The sequence below is a fragment of the Corvus hawaiiensis genome, chromosome 6, assembly GCF_020740725.1.
Source record: "Corvus hawaiiensis isolate bCorHaw1 chromosome 6, bCorHaw1.pri.cur, whole genome shotgun sequence".
Classification (NCBI taxonomy): Eukaryota; Metazoa; Chordata; class Aves; order Passeriformes; family Corvidae; genus Corvus; species Corvus hawaiiensis.
In genome coordinates, this window is record NC_063218.1 from 46,214,059 (window position 1) to 46,241,821 (window position 27,763).

General features: G+C 43.2%; 1 protein-coding gene across 3 annotated transcripts; it reads left to right on the forward strand.

Moving 5' to 3' along the window:
- Positions 1–289: 289 nt before the first annotated feature.
- Positions 290–27,749, forward strand: PHRF1 (PHD and ring finger domains 1). Of its 3 annotated transcripts, XM_048307198.1 has the most exons (19): positions 290–428; positions 1,377–1,640; positions 6,206–6,408; positions 6,724–6,846; positions 8,340–8,572; positions 9,540–9,623; positions 10,593–10,714; positions 12,346–12,443; positions 12,997–13,169; positions 14,657–14,786; positions 15,104–15,243; positions 16,057–16,244; positions 17,027–17,146; positions 19,027–19,181; positions 20,040–22,814; positions 23,519–23,670; positions 24,141–24,401; positions 25,480–25,608; positions 26,792–27,749. In XM_048307198.1, the coding sequence occupies exons 3-19, from the start codon at positions 6,318–6,320 to the stop codon at positions 26,924–26,926; spliced, it is 5,109 nt and encodes a 1,702-aa protein (XP_048163155.1). In that variant the 5' UTR covers positions 290–428; positions 1,377–1,640; positions 6,206–6,317; the 3' UTR covers positions 26,927–27,749. The 3 variants fall into 3 exon arrangements, with proteins under 3 accessions (XP_048163155.1, XP_048163154.1, XP_048163156.1); XM_048307197.1 differs by lacking the exon at positions 1,377–1,640; XM_048307199.1 differs by lacking the exon at positions 1,377–1,640 and having other exon boundaries at positions 294–428; positions 23,519–23,595.
- Positions 27,750–27,763: the final 14 nt, after the last annotated feature.

Sequence of the window (27,763 nt, forward strand, 5' to 3'; positions counted from 1 at the left end):
AGCCCGGCGCTGGCCTCGCAGCACGGTGGTCGTTGTGTCTCGCTTTCCCCCCCTCAAAGCTTGCAGACACCGGCGGAGGGATGCCGGTCACCCCTGCCAACCCTGTTTCTATGGAGCAACCGGGAGCGGCCACAGCGGGACCGGCGCTGCCCGCGGGGACCGAGCGGTGCAGCCACGTCCCCCCGCGGCCCCGCGGTGGTATAGCCCGGCGCGCCCCCTTCCGCAATGGTTCAGGCCCGCGGCCGCTCTCCCCCCCATCACCCGAATGGTTCGGCTCGCCCCCCCTCCTCCCGTAGGCGCGGTGGTTCCGCCCGCTGCCGCCCCGTGACCCGCCAGTGTTTCCACAGCGCTTCCGGGGGAGCGGCGGTTGCGGGGTCCTGGATGCGAGCGGCTCCTGGCTGGGATGTGAGCGCCGGGGCCGCTTCTCGGTGAGTGCCCGGGGCGGGCGGCGGGCGGGCGGCGGACGGGGCCTGCGCGGGCGGGTGGGGGCCGGGCCGCGGGATTTGGCGGAGCGGCCGCCCCCCCGCCCCGGCGGGGAACTGCCCCGGTGGCTCCTTTAGTGTCGTTCCTATAAACAGCAACAACGACAGCATGTTTATTGGGTTATTTTCCGACGGGAGACGCCTCCGTGGGAGGGCAGCCCCGGGTCGGGCTCTCCCCGGGTGCTCCCGGGATTCCCGTGGGAGCGTCCCGCGGGATGCAGAAGGGCCGAGCGGGCTCGGGAGCACCTCGGCTTAGGAGCGACCCAGCTGCCTTTGCTGCGGCAAAGCCCTAAATAAATACACTAAGTACACGCAGAAATGTAGTAAGGGTACTGAACAAAACCCCGAATGTTTCCAGGCTGTTGTGTCCGCGCCTCTCCCCTTTCCGTCCTCGCTCCCTCTTCCCACCCATTCCCACTGTTTGTGGTGCACACACGGGTGTTGGAGAAGTTATCGGCTACTTCAGCCGGCTCGGCTGACAAGTACTAATGAGGAGTTGCGTGCAAGCTTGTTTTGGTGCTCGTTTGTTTGTTTTTTAGTCGCGTATTAGCTTGTAACAAGGGCACATTTAGGCTTAAAAATTTCGCCTAGAGGGACCTGTGCTTACGAAGAGGTTCTAAGTTGTGTCACCGGCGCCTTCCCTTGGCCACTTCACGTTCGGTGGGCGGGGTTTTTTTGTAGTTTCATTTACTGCTTTTCCTGCAGGTTGTTGCCACTGAGCGTGTTGCTGGTGTGTTTCAGCCGTGTCTGTTGCGTTATTTCCTTTCTTATATGTCGGTGGGTCTCCCTCCGTAGGGCTGTGCACAGAATATAAAAGTATGTGAGCTTTTTGTTTGGGTTTTCTTGTTTGTTTGGGTTTGTTGGTTTTTGTTGTGGTTTTTTCTTTTCCCACAGTCCTGCCCATAAACAGCAGGGGAAGCTGTAGCTAAAAATGGGACTGGTGTGAAAGATTGATGCTGAAGGGGAACTCGCCAGTAAGGGTGACTCTTCCTAAGAAAAGAACTCTGTTCAGAAAGAGGAGGATGTGCCAAGTTGGAGAGAGTTAATTTGCAGCTGGAAGCAGAGCCAGTGGCTGCAAGGAATTGGAGGCTGGGAATTCCACAGAGCTTGGCTGCTGCTTTGAATACAGAGGTACAAAATGCCTAGCTGCTCCTCTGGGTAAGATGCTGTACTTCCCAAGTGCTTTTGCAAAGCCTGTGTGTTGCTTTGTTTGCATTACAAACTCCTCAAAGAGTGCAGTGTCAGCTCCTGGAGAAGCTTTGGTGGACAGTTTTCATCCTGGAATTCAGGGTGGCTAAATTTAGGGCAGGGCTAGGATGGGTGACAGATAAGCACTTCCTTACCTACCTCAGGATTAATTTTCTGTGCCTTATCTGTTAGGTTCTTAAGTGCTTCCATTGTTTAAATTGTTGCATAGACAGTTCTGATAGTGGTATTTAAGAGTTAAATTTTTTTTGGTAATTTAAACAGGGATCTAAATTTAGATTTAGGTGACTTTTTTAGAGCTCCCTGTGCATGCTAGGTTGGCAGTGCACGACTCTGGGCTGTAGGAGTGTCTTGTTAATCTGAATTATTTCCCTGCCAAGTTGTCTTAATTTACCTTTGGAATGTGGTGATGGCAGACAGTAGTCACACCATAATCAGACTTTTTCCAACCGGGTACAAAAATTACTTTTGTAACTCTTATTTTCTTTTCTTTGAACGTAACATATGAAATTGGAAACAAAGCTAAATAATTTCTGATGTGTGACATTGCTTTTCCGGAGAGAACTGAATTATTTAGTTGATTGGGGAAAAAAAAAAACAAAACTAAGAAAAAACACAACCAAAACCCCTCCCCCCCAACAAGCCAACGAAGCAGATGTGCCAATGAGAAGTGAAAGCCCATATGTTTGAAAATTTAGTAGGCTTAAATCTAGTTATAAGTGGTCTTTAGAACATGGTGGCTCAGTAGCGGCCCATGAAATTAGATCAGCATTCAAAACCACCCTGTGATAAAATTCTGTGAGAAACTTTTCTTTGCCTGTGAATAGTCCTAAGTGTTACCCAAGCAGATGAAAGTAAAAGCCTTCTGTAGTAGCTCTTCTGTTTCTGAAAAATGTAGAAGCTACATAAGAAGTTGGTGGAGGAGGAGATGGGCTGGTGCTAGGAGGGAAGGTGCCTGTGGCTGGGAGAGGCGCTCGCTGTTGTAGCAGCTCTGTCGGCTTTGTGTCCGATGGGATGGAGCCCCAGTGTCCTTTGCAGACTGTGCCTCCTCTTGGTAGCTGGAAACCTGTGCTTGCCTTCTTGCTGGCACACCCTCAAAGTACGTTAAAATACTGATTTGTGGTAATGCATAAAGACTTCAGTTAAAAAAACTAAATGTTTGCTGGAGTGCTTGTTTGATAAACACTTGTTCTGGAGGAAGCACTTAATCATCTCTGTTGCTGAAGCCAACAGAAAGCCCTGTTGCTAATAGAGCTTGAAGAAAGTATTTGTAATTGCACTTTGATTCTACTATTAAAATTACTTAAGGCATCTCTGTGTAAAAATGTAATCTGTCTTAATAGCAAAGCCTGGCCTTACAGCTTGTCCTGCAGCAGAGCCTGTGCTGCCATAGGGGTGCAGCGCTGAGACCGAGCCTGACTTGGCCCTGCTGAGGTCGTGTCTTGGGGAAGGAAACCTAAGGTGGCAGAAAGCGCTGGTGCGAGTACCGTGATCAAACACTTGCCAGGCACTCATTGCTTCTGTGGCTTAATGGTTTTTTAACGTTTTGTGAGGCTCTTCTAAATGACAGTTTGAAAACAGGGGGATGTTAAGGAGGAGAATGGTGCCTGCCTTCAACCAACCTTGTGTGCAACCTGTAATCTGGACACTGGATATGCTGTGCGAGTGGATGATGCAGCTGCCCAAGGAACTGGAGTTTGCTATAAGCATCAGTGGTATTGAGTACAAAGACAGGGGATCTCTGGCCAGATTATCCTGCATCTGTGTTCCTGGGTTGCATCCTAAATTTCTCTGAACAGACTTACAGTAAAAGTGAGATGCAGAAGGGATGATTGGTGCATGTGAGAGCTGCTTGCAGCTGAAGGGCTGTATGGGGAGTACTGCACATCATGGGATTTTCCAAACGACCAAGCAGTGAGGGGTTGGATACAGCCACGAGGGCATGTTCTTCACACCCCCAAAACTAAAAGCAGCTGTAGTTGCCTGAGTCAAATGGCCTTCAGGGATAACTGGTTGCTTTTTAGCAGTCCGGCCTTTTGTGTTACAGAAGTGCATAGTTAAGGTTTGCCTTGGAGGAATGACTGCCATCCCCTCCTTAACCAAACTTCTTGGTTAATGTAAGAATAAAAATGCTTTCCGTCTATTTTGTATTTGCTAGTTCTGGCTCAGGGGGTTTAGAAAAAATCTGGTGTGGTAAGTGCTGGAGAAAATGGGGGTTTTGTACAGGTGAGTGAATTCTCTGAAGTATCATGAATGTGTTTGTGTTTCACAGTAGTAATTGGTTTGAAATGTCTCCCATAAAAAAAAAGAAATAACTTGGAAATGCTGCTTATTGTTCTTAAAAAATAGGAGAAGGAGCTTTCATATTAGGTGTATAGTCAACTATGGTTTCCCTCTTTTTTTCCTTAAGAGTAGCTGCCCAGTTTGGAAAAGGTTGTTTGTAAAGTAATATTTGTGATGTGCTTAGGAACCTCAAATTCACTTTGTGTCATCCTTGCTTGGTTTCTCCTTGTCAGTTTCCAGCTATCCACAAAAGAGACTTTTTTTACTGACGGGATTTGAAGACATGATTGTTTGCTGCAGTACCAGATTTTCTTTAACTCGGAGTTTTGCCTCTGAGCAAAGTACAAGCTTGCATTTGCAGCATAAATATGTCAGTTTAGATTGTCAAGTCACAAGTGCTGATTTGTTTGCCTCTGTGCCTAAAGGATAGCTTTCCGTGGGGTAACAAAATAACACGGGTAGTTGTTTTATTCCACTACAGTGAAGAAATGCATGCTCTTTGGAAATGTAGCTAAGTGTATGTTGGTCAGAACCGGGGCTTGTAGGAATCACTTTTTGAAACATAAAGATCTTTTCTGCCCTGTGCTTATTGCTTTGCTTTAAGGAGGACTGGAGAGCAGGGAAATGAAGGTAATGGCCATAGTGAAGTGGAAACTCATCCATGGTTTTTACTTGCCGTGGCTTTGGTTGGCCTCCGTCATCCTCAGTGGCTCAGGAGTGCCGTGGCTGGCTGGGTGTGGCCGTGACAGGTCAGCAGGAGCCCGCTCTGTTCCCACAAGGTGCCGGTGGAGAAGTGGCCGAGGTTCTGCACAGCATCGAAATCCACGGATGGAACACGTGCCTGCCGCTGCCCTGCTGGGGGACCGGCGCTGCCAGTCCTTCCGTTTATGTGTCCTGCCTGTCACGTCACCACAAATTTTGCATTGCTGTAGCTAACTGAGCTTTTGGGAGGAGATTATATAATTGAGTTTCTGTTTGAATAATTCATACATACGCACTGCTGAAACTTGGAAAATTCTGGGTGTTTCTTCCTATTTTTTCAGTTGCATCATAGAGTGACTGGCTTTTGATGAGTCTGCATGTTTTCAGCCAACATAAATTGTTTATAAACAGTTTTTTAAACGCTCCTGTTAACAGCCATAAATTTAGCTAAAAATCTCTTTAGGCAAGATTCTTACTAAGTCTTTACAAGAACTTAGTTGTGTTGAAGCTCAGTCTTCTTTTTGTTTAGTTCCCCCCTTCCCAGGCACTGAAGACTCCATTTGTAGTTTAGTCTGGTTTGGTAGAACCTACATTTTAAAGGCTCTCTAGTGCAGAGCTGTGCTGTGTGGCTCAGAGGGAGTGTGCAAGCAAAGGTACGGATCAAGAGCACTTGAATAAAACATAGTGTTTTGTTCCAAAAAATCTCTTAATATGCGAGATAGGTAATGGGGAGCAGGGAGAGTGGGAGAAGAGCACCTGATTGAAACTTCTTTGCCGCACTTATAAAAGAATCCTTTTTTTTCTTGCATATTGAGATATGACACCTACCTTTAAGTGTCTGTTAATTATATATTTTCATGATTTGCTTATAGAAGCTTGCCAGGGGTCTGTCTGCTTTAATGCTTTGAAGCATTATGTGTTAAAAGCTCTGATTTAATTGTCATTATGAATTTGGATCATGCAACATCTCTCAGTATCTGTCAGTTTTACTGCCAGTCTGTGCTGATGCACAGCAATTAATGTGATTGCATTAATATGCACCGGATCAGTTTCTGTGGAATAATAGTTGTGGGGTCTTCAACTTCTCTATTTCTTGACAGAGCTGTGCAAAGACTTTTTGTTTTTTTATAAAGAACCTAAACTATGTAATCTTTATTCTTCTTTTCAATCAGGCAAGATGGAGTATTTTGATTTGAAACACATACTGTCATCCTGTTAGGCCTTGTTCAAAGGGCTCTGGTCCCTTCAGTTTTGCATTGAATTGCTGGTCTGTGGGACGGTTTTAGTATTTTTGGTTTTCTACTGCTATTTTCAGTGGGGAGTTTGGTTATACACTTTTCTGTCATCCAGGAGCCCAAGATAAAGCTGAATCTCTCACCTAAACTGCTTTTCACAAGCAGCTGGTTTCATCCAGCTCAGTAGGGCTGTGAAACCTCACGGAGCAGTAGCTGCTTACCCGTAGCCACCTCGGAACTGAAACTGGGAAAACTGCTCAGTGGTGTGAGGAGAGCAACGTTCCTTCTCCCATTCAGGTCTCTGCAGATGCGTCGGGTGCTCTGGGCCAGCCTGGTGCCTGCCCTGCTGCCGTAGGTGCTGCGCTGCCTCCCTGACTCTGCCCCCTCGCAGGGATTCCAATGTCCTGCCATGGATGATGACAGCCAGGATGAGCTGATCAACAAGAACGCTGCTCTGGGAAAGGGCAAAAGGCAGTGTCTCGCACTCCTCAGCGAAACGGGTAAATGTGGCCTCTCTTTTCTGCTTCGAGGTTGCAGAACCTCTTGATTTACCCTCAAAAGGCTGGTAAAGGTATATTTGTGACCATTTGTCTCCTTCACCCTGACAATTTTTTTGTTTTTGCTTTGCTTCATAACTTGTGTGTATCAGACTGCTGGCATGCTTCCCTGGAATTTCTCCAGATGGGCAGCTTTGATACCACTGCGGAAATATGGGGGCTCACTTCCTGCATAATGACCTGATTAGGGGTTCTGGTACCTGTTCTGCCTGTCTGTCTGCATCAAATGGGTATTTCCTCTGCTCTTCTCTTTTTAAGAAAGCAATGGTGGAAATAGCTGGGATTCAGGAGATGATACCGGTAGTGAAGAGGAAGATAATGACACCGAGGAAGAGGGAGGTGAGGAGGACAAGGAAGAAAGTGAAGATGAAGAATTAGAAGGTGAGATCTGTTAATGTGCCTTAACAGGCATTTTTAATAACTGAGGAAGAGTGAGATGAAAGCTGTTCCTCCAGAAACTAACAATGAAATATAAATCCACAGATGCTGCTGTGTCAGGCCAATGCCAAAATCCTACAGTAATAAGCAAACAAGTAATAGTCCCCAATTTCTAAGCTTTTATAAAGTATTTGCATGTTTGAAGACTATCTGCTAACCAAAGTGGTGTAGTTGTAGTCAGCAGGAGTGAACTCTGCCCCAGTATGAGCAGGAAAAAAAGTCAAAATTGCAGCAATGGCTCATGCTATTTTCTCACTTATGAAAAGCATGTTTGTTAGTTTGCATTGGCATAGGGCTCTAAAGTGAATGTTGTGATGGGGAATTCTGGAATTAAATTATTACTGCTGTACTACCTAGGGAGGATGGAAGAACACTTGACTAATTTTTCTTTGAAAAATGAGTGTGGATCTTATTTGAATTTGTTAATTTTACTGAAAACGTACCCTGTAGATACATGTCCTTCTGAAACTGCTACGCTCAAACTAATATTTGGATAGACAAAAAGAAATTTTATTAGATCTTAAAGCTTGCTGGGAAGGCAAGAGCACAGTTTTCCAAATTACTAGTTAGACTGATTTGAACACAGACTAAAAAATCAGTGCTAGGTGCCAAAAAGCTTTATTAATCCATCATTCAGAGTATTCTCTGTTACATCCAGACAGGAGAATTCAGTTGAAAAGACAAGGGCCCCATTCTTATTAAAAAAAAAAAATCAGCAACCCAACAACAACCACCCCCAGTTCCCCCTCCAAGTGAGTGGGATTTTAGGTACCTTTTTGTTGCTTCTTGAAAATATCAGCTTAGTTCACAGGTTTTAGGGAAAAGACTAACCCATCTTTGTATTTTGTACTAAAAATAAAAATACCTTTCAACAATGTGTGCTGAGTGTTTAATTTTACTCAAAACCAAACTTCTTTAAGCGGTCTCTAAGGCACTTAGATCCCTTGGCTCTCAAAATCATATTTTACTGGTGAAATCTTTCATTTGCTCTTCTGCAGAAGAGTGTGTTGCTGCTGCTTTTCCTCTGGAATGTCTCTTAAAAAAACAGAAGTTGGGTACATGGTAACTTTATTATAACTTTATTTTTTGACTTCATTGTTCAGTGGTAGCTTGACATATCTTAACTGTCCTGTTTTGATAATCTTTTGCTTTTCTGGTGTCTGTGCTTTTAATCTCTTGCAAGACTACTCACATTATCAGGCTTTGTTTTTCACCAGAGTAATCCATTGCTTTTTAGTGAAGGTATTTAGGAAGCAAGAAAACAGCAAAAATTATTGCCTTGAACTGGGGGGGCTGTGCTTCACCCCTGCAGCCTCATAAAATAAGGTTACTTGGAATTTCCTGTGAACTGGTACCCTGTCCTGCCCACCCCCTCTGCCCTCGTTGCTGAAACCCTGCAGCACACACAAGCTGTTTTTTATCTCTCACTTCTTAAGATTGCGAAGACGATGATGATGAAGAGGAGGAGGAGGAAGAAAGTGAGGCCACTATGGAAGGAATCACTGATTCTTTGAAATCAGAGCCACACCTGAATGGAGTGAGCATCTCCTCTGATGAGGATGGTGAAAACTGCCCCATTTGCCTCAACACATTTAGGGATCAGGCTGTTGGGACTCCTGAGAGCTGCTCCCATTACTTCTGCTTGGACTGCATCGTGGAGTGGTCTAAGGTGAGCTGTTCTGTCTGTGATGTCCTGTGACCTTCTGGTGTGCTCTGCTCTCTCCCCTCTGATCATGCTGTTGTGCTGTAATGAGAACAAAATACAGTAATACTCATATTTGCTTTCTTAAGTTTTTTTAAACAGACTTGGGTTACTGCTCTGTTTGGCAGGATTCATGTTTGAAGTGTGGATCTGTTTTTCTTGTACCCATCCTGATGTGTTCTGTTCTCTGCAAGCTGTAAGGTCACAAGCAAGCGTGTTTGTAGGCATCTACAGTTCTTTTGTTTTTTCAAGTTGAGATACTAATTTTTCTCTGTGCTTGGATATATGTATATTTCTCTGTATATCTGTCTTTATCTTTTCTTGAGTTCTGTATTGTAACCATTGGATGGGGATCTGTTGCAACCCTGAACATCTAAACACAGGAAAGATGTAAAAGAATACTGACAATCTGCAGGTGGCTCTGAATTCACTTTTCAGTCAGAGTTCCTTGCCACCCCTGTAGCTCCCATAGTCATAATCCAGGGTGAGAATTACAACAAAACTTAAAGTGCATGCAGCAGTAGCAGTGGTGATTAAATTTTTAAAAACCAAATAAATCACTCTGACTGAATATATTTGTAAACCATTTCTAGTTGCTCATTTGTCCAAAGGAAAGTAAATGCCTTAAAACATGAGCACTATTTCAAGGCAGTGTTTGGAAGAAGTTTGATGTTGCTTTGGCAATTGAATAATAATTAAATTGCTTCAGTAAAATAAATGCTTCTCTAAAAATGCATGTTTTCTCTGATAGAACAGGTTGTTTGTAAACCAGATAAGTCAGATTTAAGTACTTAAAATGTCAAGATCAATAGCTGTTAAAATGACTACTACATTAATTTAATGCTTATTACATTAATAATTTAAGATTTCTTTTAAAAAATTGAATAAAGTTATGCACTTATTAACTGTATTGGGAATTTCTTTTTTTTCCTAGAATGCAAACTCCTGTCCAGTGGATCGAATCCTCTTTAATTACATTAACATTCGGGCACGTTTTGGTGGGAAAATCTTAAAAAAGGTAAACCTTTTACTGTAGCAAACAACGAGGCCAGTTGACACAAAATTGTCATTCAAAAGTTTATACTTCCAGGGTGTTTATGTAATACTTGCTATCTGAATGAATTATTTCTTTCCTATTTTAAATTTGCCTTTTAAGGAGCTATTTTTCTTCCTCCTTAACCTTACTTCCTGCAATATTGTGTTGTGGCTTCATTTGTGGTGGCAGAAAACGGGTGTTTTTTGTAACTGCCTGTTTTGTATAATGGACATTTGACTGAAAACTGTTCTGCATGGATAAGCCTGTCCACATGTGGAGAGTGCTCTGCATTCTTCGAGTGCTGTTATAGGATGAATAGGAATAATCTAGATTATCCGTGATCTCTTCCTTATGTCCTGCTGCCAGCAATGCTGTGTAGCAGTTGGGTTTGTTAGGGGAGAGGCACAAGGCAGTAGTAGAGCCCTGAAAGGCACTGGTCAAGTGTGCTAGTAGTTGCTCACAAAAGAACATTGAAGAGTTGTCATTGCTCTTAATTGAGATCAGAAAGATGTTAGTTTCCAGGGAGTGTTTAGGGGTTTGATGCTTTGTTTTCATAAACTGATGGTTTATTATTGTTTGCATTTTAACTGAAGAGAGAATTAACATTGAAGTAATACGGGGGTAGCGAAGTTTGCTCTCTTCTTTAGTCTTGTTTTTGGCATATTTTTGTTTGACTACTTTTGATCCTATTTGTGGATTTTTGTTTTGTCTATTCTTAAAATGCAGTTTTCTATAGTCATTGGTGTCTGACAGCAGACAAGTTAAGTAGATGTTGTCAGGCATTTGATCATGCCCTAAGTGTGCTGAATGAACAAAGTGAAGGTTCTGGTGTGTAACAGCCACTTTGGTTCCTTCACTTTTAGATTTCGCTGCAGGTACTACTGTTAATGTGATGATGGATTTTAAAAAGTGCCACATTCTGCATAAACCATGAATCCCTGTTTTATTTAGATTCCTGTTGAGAACACAAAAACTCAGGGTACTGATGGAGAGGATGATCCGACCTTCTGTGAGGTGTGCGGCAGAAGTGACCGCGAGGATCGCCTGCTGCTCTGCGATGGCTGTGATGCAGGGTAAGGGGCTGAAATGAAGCACCTGCATGATTGCACATGGCCTGAGTTTGGTCCTCAGGCACTGTCTGGTTTGCAGGCTTGCCCCTTGTTGCCCTCTTCAGGCTCATCATGTGGCCAGCCATGTATCCATGTGTTACAGAGCAAACATCCATCCCCATGATGTGATGGGTCCTCTTCTGGTCATGTAGCAACATATGTGTGGAGAGTCCTGCACACATCAGGCTGCAGACCACCAAAACAGATGACCATGCCTTCAAGTGGTGAAGGTGTTTGTGCTCATCCTTGCAACATCTGTGTGTATAAAGGGTAAAACCACACATCCTTTATGTCTCCTTGAGGATAGGATGCATGACTTGTCCTGGCTGACTGGGCATTAGTGCTGTGCAGGAGAAGTGCTTAAGATTCAGTTTTGTGAAACCTTGAAAATTTTCTTTAGAGCCACAGCTCTTACATGATTCTCTTAGTCTTGCTTACTTCTGTCTCTGCCCCCTCCTTGATTAATAAAATAAATGGTTAAGTAGAGTCATGAATGTGCTTGAACACAACTTTGGCCCTGCAGTTTTCTGCTAGAATTTAAAGCCCTTGGGCTGCTTAATCAGTCTTCCAGCATTGTCAGTTTGAAGATTAAGTCAAAAGTTACCCACTCAACAAAGAGAGATGCTAATAATGAGTATGTAAAATAACCTTTCAAAAGTAACTCGTAGCAAGCTAACTAGACCTCTGGTAAGTCTAGTTTTGTCTTTGTGTTCTGTGTCTGTACACATTGATGCACTGTCCATACACACACATACACTGATTCACCTTCTGGAAAAAAGACAAAATCAGGAACACTAAGGATTGCTAAGAGCATCATCAGAACACTGAGTTTAAAATATTAAGCCAAACCAGTGTTTCATAACTCTTATCTGAAGCCTCATCTTTAAGTTCTTTCTGAATTTCCATAAGCCTGTCTAAACTCAGGGTATTGCTTCAGATTTTATTTGGTGATCTCCCAACAGTTACTGTAATTTTTAAAATATTTTTTTTTTCTAGTTTGATACAGTTGTTTGATTTTTGTCTTCTTTTCCTAAAGTAAGTTCTTTATATATCCTTGATTTCTAGAGTTTAGCACTTCCAGAAGCACTTCCTGAAAAAAGAACTTGAAGTCTTTACTAGTTCTCCGTGGCTGAGATTAACTTTAGAAAAATGTAGAATAACTCACTTCAAATGCTCCTAAGTACCAGTACTGTTAGTACTATGTTGGTTTTCAGGAAGCTGATGTTGTTTCCTGATTACCTGTCTCCCCAGCATCTCTGAACTTGTCTTGCCACCATCAGTTTTGGCTCTGCACATTTCTTGCAGCTTGGGTTCAAATGGCAAGCGATTCACCACACAGTGAGGGAAAAACACTCAGTTTTTCTGAACTTTTTTGGGCCTAAAGTGATGAAAATACCATCTAGAACTTAAGACCCTTGTATAACTATCAGGTAGCATCCATCATTTCTCTGGAGATTGGTAGAAGCGGATGCATAAACAGTAGTTTCAGGCTTAAGGAAATGAGTCTGCCTTCTGTAGCCTGTGGATGGAGGTAAAATGCTGTCTTCCCTTGGTAAAGAGCACATCGTTTGATTTTCTTTTTTTTCCCCCTCAAGGTATCACATGGAATGCCTTAATCCTCCTCTGAGTGAAGTCCCTGTAGATGAATGGTTCTGTCCTGCCTGTGCCCCCATGGGTGCCAATGGTGCTGCAGGTAAGGGTTTTATGGTAGCCAGTCAGGGTAAATATTTTTCTCCTGAGTTAGATAACGTGAATCATGTGGTGTTTTGATGATATGTTTAACTTCCTGGTTTCATCTGTTTCAAGTAATTGTTTTGATAAGCATTCTCTCTTGAACCTTAAGATTAGACTTGAACTCTTGACTGATGAGAGGACCTTGTTTATGAAGATTTTAATCTGCAGTTACAACCTGTGGAGCTGCTTCTTGTAAGCATCCTTTAACCTTTCCAAGGCAATCCCAGCACTGTAGTGTGACTGCACTCTGTTACACTGGAAAGAATTTATTAGTGTCCTGTCCTCAGATTGCCAAGGTAGCAGCAACTTCTGTTACCTGGAAGTGTTACACCATGTAACAGTCTGAAGCAGTGGTGTCTGTACTCATTTCCGTTTGAGTGGGTAATGGCTGCCTGTGGAGGTGATTGGTTTAAGAAAGGGAATGCTGATTTTTTTTTTTTTTTTTTGCCTGAAATTCTTTAAATAATTTCACCTGTAGAAAGACAAGTGACCTCAGCCTGTTCTCGTTCAAGATGCAGATCATGTCAGTGAGGAAGAGGTGGCTGCCCTCATGGCCGATGTTGTCCCCACTACCAGTAGGCTCCGCCCTCACGTCCGGACCCGAGCCATAGCCAGGACTCGGCAGAGCGAACGCGTCCGGGCCACGGTGAACAGGAACCGCATAACGACGGCACAGCAGATTCGGGTATCCACGGGGATTTCTGAGGGAGCCTCTGCCAGAGCCCTGGGGAAAAGTTGCTGAAATAAGTCCCCATTTCAGTAGCTCAGCTGTCTGTGTTGACTGTCCATAGCACAGTAGTTAGTAGCTGTGGAGCTCTTTTAAACTGAGGCGTACAACATGTAGAAATGGAGTACAGCACATGACCAAGATGCCCTATTTTGAAATGCTGCAGCAGCTTCCTCTCTTAACCTGCATTTTTATCACCCCTGGTGTGAGCAAAATTATATTGCTATTCCTAGTGGCTATTAATACACAGTTTGTGCACCACTTGTGGTTTTTTGGCATGTTTATTTGACAGTTGTTTATTTTCCTTTGTACTCCTACCTCCTTGCCCATAGCAGTAGAACTTGCTGACTGCCTTCAGCCCAATTGAAGTGAAAGATTTTGTATTTTTATGTTTTCTGGGTTTGTGAAAATCAGTCTGTTGTGTTGGAAGAGGAAGAAACCAGATGTTAGTGTCCTCAATAATGTAGCAGTGTGAGTTCAACTACATTAACAGTATTAGAGAATCTGTGCAGGAGAATATCCCAAATACACAGGGTCCCTCTATTACAGTATTAAATATAGTTTGGGACAGCTGCCATGAACAAAGATCCAGCTCACCTTAAGTTTTTATCACATTTTTCCCTTTATTTAAGAACTTCCCTGAATGCTTTAGCAGTTGTTAAATTCATTATGTCCTCCATGTCAGAGGTGATCTTATTTGACTGCCAAACCCCCACTGTCTCCAAACCCAGGCGTTTCAATTTTAACTTTAGAAGAATTAATAAAATACAAAAAGTTGATGAATTATTCGATGCATTGCTGTTAAGCAATTACAACTGAGTAGTCAGGCCTATATATATGTTGAAAAAAAATAAAGGGAGGAAAGTGTTGTTTGAAGTGAAAGACTCTGCAAGGTAACTTGTTACTTTTCTTTCTTTCCCTACTTCTTGTTTTAGAAATAGTGCAGTCATCTCCTGTGGGTGAAAGGGGTGGTGCCTGGGGACTTTACTATTCCATGGTAGTGTAATCCTGGGAACCCAGCACTTCCTGTTCAAGAAGGTGTTCCTAGCTCCACTTCTCGGTGTGCAGGGATGATTACAAACTATATATAGAAAGGCACTGTTATTTATTGCCTTTGTCTCTGTATAAAAGCTCATCTTATTTTGGCTCGTACCTTGAGTTGACTGAAGCTTAATTCCACTGGTTGAGGGTGTGTAAGCTGTTGTCCTCCAAGCACGGTGAGAAGCTGGGAGCATGCATGTAATTCTGAAGGAGGCTGAAGAACAAGGTCCTTAATATGTCAGTCAGTAGATGAAAAAAGTGACATAATTGGTTAACTGGCAGCTTGGTGATATGAGGAGTTTCCTCATTTGAATCTCAAGTCCATTTTTCATCAAATGCTTTTATAAGTAAATGCTGCTGAGCTTTAGGTACCTGTATCATGTAACTTCAAATCCCCCCCACAGCATGTGCCAGGGTACCTCATGTCCTCTCTTCTGGATGAAACAATTGAAGCAGTTGTAGCAGGCCTGAACACAGCCATCTACCAGCGTCCTCTGGCACCACGGGCTCCTACCAGGCAGAAGAGAAAAACAGGTGAGGACATCAGACACCTTAGGGCAGCCTGAATCCTACAAAATACTCTACATCAGCTGTATGCTGCCACACCTGTGCAGCTATGGAAGTATCCCATGTGCATTTTTTTCTTTCCCTATACCACCTCTGCCCAGAAGGTGTCTTGAAGGTTGTTTTTTAAGTAAGTCCTGATGATTTGACTTTTTCTGCCCTGCTGTTGGTGGCACTGTGTATGTCTCTTTCAGCTGCTTTGTGGTCATGGGGGGGATGAAAAAGGTGAGTACAGAGTAAAATACAGTGCCAACTCTTAGCCAGATGACTGGTTTTTGTCCCATCAGGTAGGCGGAAGAAAGTAGGAGGCAAAAAAAGAACTCAGACAAAATCTGCTGCTGGGAAGAAGAGTTCAGGGACACAGCTGAGGAGACGCAAGCGTCTGACAAAGAAGAGAAGGGGGAAAAAGACGAGAGTAAGATCACATGTGAGTGAGTTTCTGCCAGTCAGTATTTGCTGTTTTCAGCCCTCTGTAAGAGCAGTATAACATGGGATTCAGTTGGAAGAAATGCCACCTTAGAGTCATAGCAGGCACCTTTCTTTCTGGTGGGAGTCTGTGCAGGATGTGTCCAGTGTACTCCAGAAAGACGCTGTACATGGAAATGAATTGCAACTTCCAGACAGGCCTGCTGGCTTTGCTCACAAATCCTGTTACCTGGACTGTAGGGATCAGATTGTACAGCATGTCCTGCAGGCTTTGTGTCCTGTCTTGCCATTCAGCTGTAGTGTTTACTTGGTACTGATGCAAGCTCAGTTAGAATTGCCAGTACCTTTTCTTTTTAATAGGCTGTCGATGTTTGTTGTTGCAAACCCAGCTAATCAGCCATAAGGGCTCTCAGAATTCCTTTCAGTTGTGAGTAGTGTTCTCTTGTGAATTAGACTGAATGCTCTGCACCAGCTTGACTCTTTTTGTCGGCTACTTTAACTAGAGTCTACATCTTAGAGCCAAAACTGTCCCTCCAGCATTTAATAAGGAACCAACAATTTCAAATTGACATTATTAAGATTTTTAGAAGCTTAATTTTTCTGGTCACATCTGTATCATGCAGTCTCTGAAGTGACATATACGCCATAGTTACAAGTTTCATAAATGCTTTAAAACAAATACAGACAACAAATGCACGCCGCTTGTGCTGCTGATGGTAGTAACCTGATGACTGTACTTAGCCTAAATTTGGGGCTTTAGACACAAGTTTACCTGCCCTAACATACAAATAACCCAGTCTCTTTGTCTGTGCAGGGGAAAAATGAGGTTACTACTCGCTCCCGTATTGCAAGAACTCTTGGGCTCAGTAAACCTGTGCGTGGGGCCTCACTTCCTTCCATGTACAAACCAACGGAGCCCTCGCTTGGGCTGATGAGAGCAGATATTGGTGCAGCTTCTCTCTCTGTGTTTGGGGATCCATATGAGTTGGATCCATATGAAAGGTGAGAGATCTCTGGATTGTGATCAGGGATCTGGTGATTTAGCAGGTGTTGGGATGTTCGTACGTGTGGCTCCATGCAGAGCGTGGATCTCACATGTGAAGGCACCTTTGGGTACACAACCCATGATAACACATAAGGGCCTGTTCTTTCTTTCCTTCTGGGCTGAGTTGCTGAGCTTGTAAGGAATCAGCCTCCTCTAAAAGAGTTTTTCTGAAATAATCAGCCTTGTGAAAACCTTTAATAAGATCTATGGGGTTATTGAAAGGTTAGAATCTGAAGGAGTCTAATCCTAATCCATCACATTTTATTTATTTATTTAAAGTGAAGACAGCTGGCATATTTGATATACAGTAAACACAAAATTACATGGACCTCCACGTTTCTCCTTTTCCTATCTTCACTTTTCCAGGCACTTTAAATTCAGGAGAAATCTTACTATGCCATAGTTTGTGTCACTCATAAACTTTGAATTTTGGGGGAGGGGGCATCTGAAGTTATTGTTGGTGAAATTTAGTTTTCCACTGAATATTTCTTTATGATCTTTTCATAAAAGAAAATTGTCCATTTAACATTTTAGATATGAAAATCTACATTTGAGTCTCTGCTGTCTGAATCAAGCTGTTCTATTTAGGCAGCCACAGAAAAAGTATATTGCACAAATATTTTTTAATATATCATAATAAAACAATGCGCTCTAATTGTATCTGTCATAGCACTATCATCTCTTTGATGTGAAAAACATTTCAGACAATTTCAGGGTTCGTGTGTGTGTTTTATCATAGCAATGAAGAGGTTCCAGCAAATCCAGATTCACCAGTGAGTGCCAAAAGGAGAGTTCTCTCCCAGTCAGCACTGAGGTCTCACCGTCCTGTAGCTAGACCCGTTTCTGTGGGACTTCCCAGGTAAAAATCCATTCTTATTTTATTATTCCTAGTTGTCTTATGACCCTAACAAAAGAGTAAACCTGGTGATCATCCTTGTTTAACCCTTTTCTTACCCTTATCTCTCAAAAAGTGCATGTATTTGTATACATGCATGCCTGCACATGTGTAGATAAATAACCACATCAATTTGTGCAAGAATTCTTTTTTTATGTTGAACACACACACTCTTTCATCATGCCTTAAACATTTCCATTGAAATTTACAATTGGTATTTCCACCCTGATCTGACTCTCTCGCTTTCTGTTTTGTGACTGTTCAGTAACCCCATTAGTATGTTTTAAATCCCAGTCTCATTAACCTTTAAAAAACCACTTGCTTCTTTGAGAGGGCCAGGGAATCCAATTGCACATCCTGAGGAGGTGAGGGCTTTACCGACCTCACCCACTTCAGCTGCCATTTGTTGGAGCTGAGAAAATTGAGAAGAAGCTTTGTTTGATCCTGCAGTTTCACAGTTGCTTTACTGTCTGTGCCCTGCAGCCTGCCAAGGGCAGGTGCCCTGTCTGCCCCCCACTGGCAGCCACAGTGAATTTTCAGGACTGAGGGATAGGACATTAGGGAATCAGGAGAATGATGAGAAGAAAGGGGATGAGGAAAGTCACTGAGGCAGGTACCAGCTGAGTCACAGGAAACTGCAAGTCTGAGGGAGCTAAAGAGAAATGAAGGGAGCTCAGCTTAAGTAGTTAAAGATGTGAAAGGTTTACATAGCTGTCCTCTGATGCATCTGACTTATGGTGAAGGTTGGTTTCTCAGGATTAAGGTAGCATATTTCTATGATAACTTGGATTATTTGTCTACCTTTCCCATCTCAGTCCTGAAGGAAGCCTTTCAGGAAACTTCCCGTGTCCTCAGAGTTACTTGAGTAGCGTATTGTTTAGAAGGTAGAACTGTTCAGCTGATACTCAGCTTTCCTAAAGGCTCCATTTGCATGGGCTACACTGAGTTTCTGGTCTGGCCTTAGCAGCTGATTCTTTTAGTGTTCTCATTTTGTCTCTCTGTTGAATGTTATTACAGGTGTTTTGGTGTACATTATGTGAATAAAGTTTGCTTTGTTGTCATACAGAAATGAAATGTAGCTCCCTCAGAGAGCTGGGTTCCTTTGGAAGTTTGTTTTTTAGCAAACGCAAACAAAATAACCCCTCAAATCCCATCAAAAGCAAAGCAATAAAAACTAAAAAGCCCAACACCAGAAACACCTTTTCAGCCTTCATTTCAAGAACTGAGAACTTAAACCATCTTCATAAGATTGAGAAAAGCATAAATGGGAGTGTTTGTGCTGTCCCACGTGTGGGAGCATTGCAGTTGTTTTTCAGTGTAATTTCTCTATGCCATGCTCTTAGCTACCCTGCCAGTGGCACCTTCTGGTTAAACACTGGCTCAATCTCTGTCATTTTTTTTAAGATAGAAGTGTAGGCCTGAGGAATACATTTATGTTGTGATTTAGTGGGGGCAAGAGAGGCAGCTAGGATAGAAATATCTCTGAAGTGATAATCAGTGGTTTATCCTCCAAAAATGCATCTTAAATGCACTGGAAAGTTAATCTTGGTATACAACACAGTGAGCACCACTCTTAATAAAAAGCATTTGCTAACCGAAAGTCTCAGGTATGATTACATGCTTTCTTATCTTATATTATTCCTGTGGGAAGTCAGCAAAAGCTTCACCTTCTGTTTGTCAGAGAAAGATGGGGACTGAATGACTCTAGTGAAGCCAAAACTACAAGTGAACTTCCCTGGCTGACCTCTGTTTATGCCCTTGACTTTGGTTTCTTTTTAATGTAATGTGTGTGTAGAACAAGTGCTGTAAGAGTAAAGGAAATGTAACCCCTCTGAAACATGCAGAAGCAGTGTGCCTGCCTTGAGTCCTGATCAAGAAGCAGAAGCTGCTCCTGTGCCTGATCTGTTGGGAAGTATCCTGTCTGGACAGAGCCTTCTCATGATGAGTAGTTCAGATATTGTCATCAACAGAGATGGTTCACTGACAGCAAAGAAGGAAGGTAAGGACTTGGCACCTCATAGTGCTGTTAGCCTCTTTGTTTCTTCCACATCTGCCCTGATCCTACAGTCTGCATAGCTTTAAACTTAGGGATACTCTTACTGGGCATTGGAATACGTAGGATGGATTCAGTAACTGCCAACAGTAATCTGTCTTATAAAGATGGGTGTCTGAAATAGTGTTGCTTGTCTGTGTTTTAATTGCAGACCTGAGATGTTACTGGAGGATTTTAGTTTTAATACATAGTTTTCTTCTTTCAAAAGAACTGCACAGTGGTTTCATGCTTTGCTGTAAGAAATGTAGGACTGGATAGACCAAAGCTATCTTAGTACCCAAATTTCCTGGTGTGTATCATGCATTGCTGTCATGCCTGTAATCTGTACTTCAGTTTGAAGAGCAGAGTGAAGGACCGTGGCAAGAAATTTCTTTGCAAAAGTAGAGCTCTAAATATGTGCTATCATCTCCAGCTGTGTCTTCCCTTGGCATGGCATTACTTGAAAGGAATCTCTTCAAACTGAAACATAGAACTTTATTCTTAAAATAAGTACCTCTAACGTCCTCTATTTATAGTCATTTCTGTCAATCAGCAACTGCAGAATAGCAAGCACTAATCTGGTGATACCTATAGAACAGAATAATTTATTTCCTAAACATTAGTGTTTACCTCAAAGATGTTGTTGTCTGGCACTAAACTGTGAGTATCTGACCGGAAGAACTATTGGACTCTGTTATTACTGTGTGGCATGTCTGCAAACCACAGTAGAACTTAAAATCATTAGCTTAGTACTTCTATTAATGTTGGCAGAGCATGTCTCCGGGTATGTCCTGAAAAGCTGAATTGTCTGTTTGTGTGCCATAGCTCCATTTCATAGAAAATCAGCAAGTGACTCAAGAGTGGAGGATGGTTCAGGACATAACACCCACCCAAGTACAGCGCACTCAGGGACCACAGCAAGTAGCTCCATGGCTGGACCTTCTGTTTCCTTGGAGCTGAGTACTCGCTCCAGACCCTTCTCCTCAAGCTCGTTCTCATCACCTCTGCTGAGCAGGAGCGAGTCTGCAGCAAGCCCTGCACAGACTGCACCGGAAAAGGCAACTGTAAAGTCAGAATATTCAATGACACCCAGGTCTGTCCAGACTCAGAATACAGCAACTTTGAGCAGGCATGGCTCAAAGTTAGATGAAATGCCCAGATTTAATGGAAAATCTAGAAACTTTGTACCCACTGATTCACCTTCAAAGCCCCTGAGCTGTAACTTGAATTCTGGCTCAAAAGCTGTAACTGTGAGGCAGCCAGTAAAACCACCTTCCCAGAGAATTGACATCTTTGAGCTTCCCAGGATACCAAAGATTAAAAAAGAAACCAGCAGCAAGCAGGTGGAGCCGGAACCTGCAGGAAGCCAAAGCTGTGACATCCCCAGCTCCTGTATAACCCAGCTGACTGGCAAGGACAGCACTAATCAGCCAGGAAAGGGTAGCAGGGTGGAAAGTCAGAAATCAAATTCCAAGGAACCTCAGCAACAGACACGTCCAAGCGGGGTGTCTTTCTCCACCAATCCCAGTGGCTATAGCGGTTCATCGCTGCTAGGCACTTCAAGGGGCAAAGGCCCAGGCTCTTTTGAGAGTTTTAAAATCAATATTCCCGGGAACACAGGACATCCCAGCAGGCTGTCTAACCCAGGATTTTGTAATACCTTCCGCCCGGTGGGCGATGACGTGCAGCAGAAGGAGAGTCCTTCAGCTCTTTTCTCAGTAAAGAAAAAGCAGGTCAAAAGTGAAATATATGATCCCTTCGAGCCAACAGGATCAGACTCGAGTTCAGCAAACAGCAGTCCTGAAAGGCTTGGTTCAGGAATCCCACTAACTAATATCACCAGGACTATTTCCATTGAAAATCCAAAAGTTCAAACATTTCAAACTGTCCGTCGTTTCACTCCTTACAGGGTAGAAAATATATTTGGATCTGGGACTGACTCTGATGTGCCGTCTGGTAACACAGAGTCTCGTGATGATGTGGCAGTAGCAAGCAGGATTGTAGAACAGATCTCTGATACAGAGGAACGAGACAATGTGGGTGAGGAAGACCTCCTAAGCAGTCCTTGCACTTCATCTGCTGTTAAGGAAATTTCTAATACTAAGTGTTTAAAGGAGGAAAACAGAGAGGGACCTAATGTGTTCTTTAATGCTGAGGAATTGATTAGACCTAGTATTAATGTGAAAATAGAACCAGACAGTCCCTCAAAGAGTGATGGGCAGCAGAAAGTCCAAAAGGTAGAACAAGCAGAGAGGCTATCACGTTCCAGATCCCGTTCAAACTCCAGCTCCCGAAGCAAGAAGAAGATGAAAAGGAAAAAAGCACTTGTCAAAGAGCATAAGAGATCACGTTCAGGGTCAAGAGACAGAGCACACTCAAGGGACCGAAGCTCCAGGTCTACCTCTTGGTCAGGTGGGGAAGAGCACAGCAAAACACACACATTAAAATCCAAGGGCAGGCGGTCTTCTACTGACCGTTCTAGCAGTCATGAACGATCTAAAAAAAAGAAAATGAAGGATAGAACCAAGGATAAAAAGGCAAAAACTTCTTGGTCCAGGGACAGAAGGAAATCTAGATCACGTTCAGGTAGTCCTGGAAGTACTTCTGAGTTTTATGAAAATAGGAAAAAGAAAAGACGGTCTCGCTCAAGATCAAGGTGGAGGGACCGCTCCCGGTCAAACAGCACGGAGAGGACTAAAAGGCGGAAACGCAGGAGGGACAAAAGCTACGAGAGGTATGATAAAGAAAGTGGCTTGAAGTCAAGGGACAGAAAGAGATCAAGATCCAGATCTTGGGAGAGGAGAAAGTGGAGATCTCGGTCTCGATCTTGGGAGCACAAAAGCAGCAAATCAAAGGAAAAAAGACTGCGATCCCGATCACGTTCCAAAGAAAGGAAACACAGATCAAAAGAGACCTTGCTTCCTCCTCTGCCAGAGAAGGATCAAAAGCCTCCAGTTGAAAATGTAACCAGGTGTCTGGAGCAACCCCATTCTCTCAAACAAGAGCCAAAAGAGGAGCTAGTACTAGAAGGGCTTTCTATAACCATCCAACCAAATGTCACACTTGAGGAAATACAGACTGAGACCCCAGTTCAGCTGAGAGAGGTCCAAGAAACTATAAAGGTAGAGCCCACCTGTCAGGAAGTGAGCAGTGAAACTGCATTCCCTGCACCAGAGATCACAGACATTTGTGTCCCAATTGGTGATGTGGATTCTTTTGCTGAAACAGAGTTAATGAATAGTACTGATCCAGCAGTGCTCAGTAGCTGTAGCAATACAAACCTAGAGATTACAGTTAAAATAGAAAATACTGCATTATGTCCATCTCTGATGGAGCAACCCCCAAAGAAGGAAGTTATCATGCATGTTCCAGCTGAGGCTGCACCCATTCAAAGCTCATCCAAAAGCAAAGTCCTGGATTGTGTGAGGGAGGTTAAGGAGGAGTGCCTTGTCTCAGGTGAAAATACAAGTAATTTCACTAAGCCTGAACTGGAAGTGGTACCTCAGGGTCCTGCCTTGAAATCAAAAGCACCAGTGAAAAGAGTTACCTGGAATCTTCAAGAGGAAGAAAGCAGCACGTTGTCTGCTGGAAAAGCTCCAAGTAAGTCTCTTTTGGGAAACAAACAGCAGTTGAAATAGGCTGTATAAGGCTTAGGGTTTTGGTGCCTGGCCAAACCTGGTCATACTGTAAGAGCTGTGTCATCTGAGCTGGGGTGATGCCGTGGTTTGCGATCCTGAGAGCTGGCATTTTGCACTGGTTGAAATCATGAGGTGAGTTGTGTTAATGAATTGGAGAGGACGTGCTGTCAGCACAGCTCAGCCAGCAGCAGCTTGTTCGCTTGTGAAGCACATGCAACAACCCCATCTCTGAACTGGCAGCCTGTGTCCCACCCTTTCTGCTCTTAACTGGAATGGTTGCTTTGCCTTCAGTATCTATAAATGTTCCTCAAAACCAAGGAGCGTGACAAGGCTCTGTAGCTCACCCCTGTGAGTGCTGCTAAGGCAAAGCTGCTAGAAACAGTTTGGCTTGGGAACCTGTGCTGTTTGTGTTGACAGAGTTGCCTGTGTTGTTCTTTTTGGTTACTCTCAATAGATAAACCCAGTAGAAAGCAATTGCTCAAGGGGATGAGAAGCTTTCTATTATCAGAAGCTTTAAAATATGAATGACTGCTAAAAAGATCCTTTTATTGCTAGTTTTGTTGTTAGATGCTTTTTATTTTAATTTTAAAAATATAATTGGCTTTGACTCTTTGGCACATTCTTTTGTTCTGAGATGTTTTCTTTTCCTTCTCTCGGGATACCTAGGGATGCCATTTTACAAACTTCAGCGAGCAAAAGAAGGGGCCTGGAAAGCAGAGGACTTGAACCAAATGTTAAATCAGGTGCAGTTAAATGAGCCTCCTCCAACCAATTATATGATTCCTGAGCCTATGTTTCCTGATCTAGATTCCTCTCAGGTTGGTTCCTATTCCAGCACCCAAGTGTCGTGGAAGGCATCCCATCTCATCTGTGCCCTTGTAGTGCAACACCCTCCTCTCATGGCAGAGTTTGCCTTCCTCTGCGTGGGGTACATTTCATGTAGCCCATACACCTCAGCAATCCTCCAGTCATTTAATCTCTCAGGGTGCTCCTTACCATTGAAGAAATGTATTATCTTCTAATTCTGCTCTGTACATGCAGCTTCTGTTTTCAGCAGCAGCTTGCAGAAAGATGGTGCTGCCTGAGAAGCTGTGAGCTTCTCCCTGTGATTAGGCTGTAAATGTTGCCTTGGTAGCCTTGGTCTGAGCCATCAGTCTGTGCTGTCCACCAGTTAAAAGGCGAGCGGGGCTGGTGGTAGCTCCTGGTGGATAGAAGATGCTCTGGAAATCCTGCTCTGATGTTGTGTCTTGTCAGCACAAGCATTCACAGAGTGGTGTGTGTTTCCCAGGTGTACTGTCAGAACATCCCTCTGGCGCCAGCTCTGCCCTCCAGCCTGCCCCCCTACGCCCCAGTGAGCCAGCCCATGGTTCAGTTCATCATGCAGGGAAGTCTTCCAGCTCTTGGCTGTGTGGCAGGACAGAGCCTCACCCCAGAGCCGGGCAGCCTGGCTACAGCATCTGAGCCAGGAATCCAAGCTGCTTCTGTTGGAAATGCAGAGGAAAAGATCAAAGCACCCAAACCTCCAGTGGATAAAACAAAAAATGAGGAAGTGAGTAAATGCATAAAATAAATGAGCTGTTTATTTGAACTTTTTCATTTGAGGGATTTTTAAACTTTCTGTACTGTATTTTCCCAGCCCTGCTGTTTTTGGTGACTGACTCTGCTAACGCAGGAGCAGCAGGCAGTCCTCTCTTTGAATTTGTTTGGGATTTATTCCATTTTTTTGTTCTGCTTTCTGTTGCTTCATCATGGTAGGACAGAGAGGGATTAAAACACCTAAAATAACGTTCTTAAAGTTCTGAAACTTTCTTGCATGAATATTTGGAAGGGACTTTCCAGAAACCACAATGTCCAAGTTTCTCTAAACACCTGGTTTTCTCCGTTCCCCTTCAGCTTTGAAATTAATACTAATTCTCATAACAGTCCTATAGAGAGGTAGGACTGTGTCTTGTTGCTTATCAGCACTGAAAATGTAGAGATAGTAAAACACTTTGGAGATCTTTCAGTTCAAGTCCCTTGCTGCTGAGTTTTGGGTTTGCTGCACAGGCCATCTGCTTTAGGCACAGTGGATGCTAACACAAGAACAAAAACTTAGCCCATTATTTTGCTTCGTACCATAAAACCAAACAGTAAGATGCATTTCCCACTGAACCTCCATTTATGAGCAACAGTTTTTATGAACTTGTTTTGATGGCACCTGTAGTCATTACTTCATAGGCACCTCTGCAATTTTCAGATTGCCTTTAGAGCTGTCTGAAGCTTTATATTCACAATTATGGTTTGCTGCTTTTAGAATCTGGTGCCTTTTGTTGGATGTGTGTTTACTCCAGAGCTGTTGGAAGAGAAGGAGGAGGCCAAAATTAGGAAGTCCACGTTGTAGTCACTTCTTAAAACACATTCTTTAAGACGCAGAATAAATGTTACATAAAGCAAGGGTTCCTCATAGCACAAATTGGTATTTGTTTCAAGACAGCAATTGACAGTAAAAGAAATCACTTGGAGGTGATTACTTGGGTTGTTGAAATTGTGAAATGAGAGTTTTCGTTGTTTGATCGATTCTAAGAAAAACAGATTCAGAAACCATTCCCAAGACAGCACAAGGTAATGAAGTTCTCTTTCCTGTGCAGTACATGAAGAAGCTTCACATGCAAGAAAGGGCTGTGGAAGAAGTGAAACTTGCCATCAAACCTTTTTACCAGAAGAGGGAGATTACAAAGGAGGAGTACAAGAGCATCCTTCGGAAAGCAGTGCAGAAGGTAAGGGCCCAGTGAAAGGAAGTGGAGAGGAGGAGCTGGGCAGATCATTATGTAAGTGGCAGTACTTTGGATTGCACTTGCCATTTCAGCAAGTACATGCCAGAACTGAGTAGCAGATCTTTGGACCCTGACTCTGCAGTCCTGCGGTGAAGCAGTAGCTGCTCTAAGCAGGACTAATTGGTGCCATTGATGATCTGTCAGTCTGTTCCTTTTATGAGATCATGTTTTCAGTGGACAAGAACATTGCTAAGCTTCAGCTGCCTGAGCTGAAATGTTACATGGTACGTGCCCTAGGTGAGAATGGTCAAATCCCCCTCGCTAGGACCTTCAGCCGGAATTCCAGCTGTTTCTGATAAAGTGAGAAAATACTCTCTGCATTAAGTCCTTGAGCATCTGTGGTGTCTCTGAACCTTGGAAGAGGGCCTTGCAATTTTGCTGATACTGACTTTTTTCTCAAATCTTAGTGCTGAGTAGGTCGTGGCTAAGAAAGACTTGATCAGCAAGTAAATGTTGTCTCGTGAGGAGAAGTAATGCTCTTGTGGTCAAGGCAGTTAATTGATACCTCAGAGAACTGTGTTTTCTCCCTGCTCTGCATTCTTGCTATCACTGAGAAATTCTATCATAAATAAGAATTCACAAGGTAATGGCTGCAGTTTCACATCTTCTGTGTGACCCATATGAACCATAAGTGTTTTCTGCAAGAGAGCTGAGCGGTGCCAATTGCTGCTGAAGTCACTGTGAACTCCTCTCTGAAGAGAGATAAAGTTCCTTGTGTAGGGTCTGCTCTTTCTCCCCTATCTCAAAATGGGCTCTCCAAACTGCCAAATTCTTTTAATATGAGCATTGCTTCCTCAAAAACATCCCAAAACTGGGATTTGAACTCTTCCTTGGTTACCACGTGTTGTGTAAAAATGGATGGATGGGTGAAAAAGCCTGTAGTAAAAATGAGTAATTTTGCTTCGAGATGCCTCTGCATTCGGGTGGTGCTCCGTAGATAAGCTCTGGGCCATTTCTGAAATGCTTGAAGGAAAATACTGCTCTTGTCTTTGTTTTCTGCTTGATGTACCCTGCCATGAGCCTTGGGGGGCTGTGCAGGAATTGGCTCCCCTGGACAGCTTAGGGCCTCTCTGCCACTTGCCTGAGATGCTGTCATTGACCAAGTGCCGTTTCTGATCCCCTGCAGATCTGCCACAGCAAAAGTGGAGAGATCAACCCTATGAAGGTGGCTAACCTGGTGAAGGCATATGTGGAAAAATACAAACATATGAGGAAACATAAGAAAACTGATGGTGAAGATACACGTGAAGTGGAAAACTGAGAGCAAGCCACAGCCAGCATGACTTGGACTGAACTTGTCCTAGCTGTGGGCGCTATGGGAATAACAGACATGCAGTTGCATCTCACTGTAAGCAGAGTGCAGAGAAACAAGATGAGAACAGACTTTATCTACGGAACCTTCTCTTGAATTGTTTCCATATGGGAATGAATTTAGGATTTTTTTGGATTACCTACAGCTGTAGAACTAAATAACAATCAAATGCCTCAGACCAGCAGAGTAATTCGAGGGGAAACACAGAAGAGATTAATGTTTGGAACTCCCGGATTGCTACAGTTTTCAGGGTTACTTTGATCACATTTTTGGGCTGTGCACTTGTCTTGCTAAAGTTTGAAACTGGACACACTTTTCATACAGTATATTGAGAGCTGTATACTGTTTCCCTTGTGTTTATTTATCAAAATATGGATTGTCTTTAGAAATTTCTGATTTAATACTTGAAATGTCGTATTTTTAGCCCGTTGGATGGTGAGCGAAGCTTTACTCGCTCTGGCATTTGGGGATTGCAGAAATGAGCTAACCTTTATAAACTGACTTCAGAAACACTGCTCAAGCCGTGGTGTTTATTTACATTCTGTTGGAAGTACCTTAGTGAAAAAATTAATTTTGGGATGGGAGATTGTGTTGCACTTGTGTAAATAATGCACTGATGGCTGGTTTTGTGTCTGCCTTTCAGGAAAACGCGAAACAAAAAGCAAGCATTGTCAATTTTCAGTAACAAGCTTGAAGGATAAGGTTGGACTGATGTACAAAGCAGAAATGTGACAGAGTTTATAAAGTTATTTTGAATGGTTTTTGTCCTATAGCAGGTGTCATTTG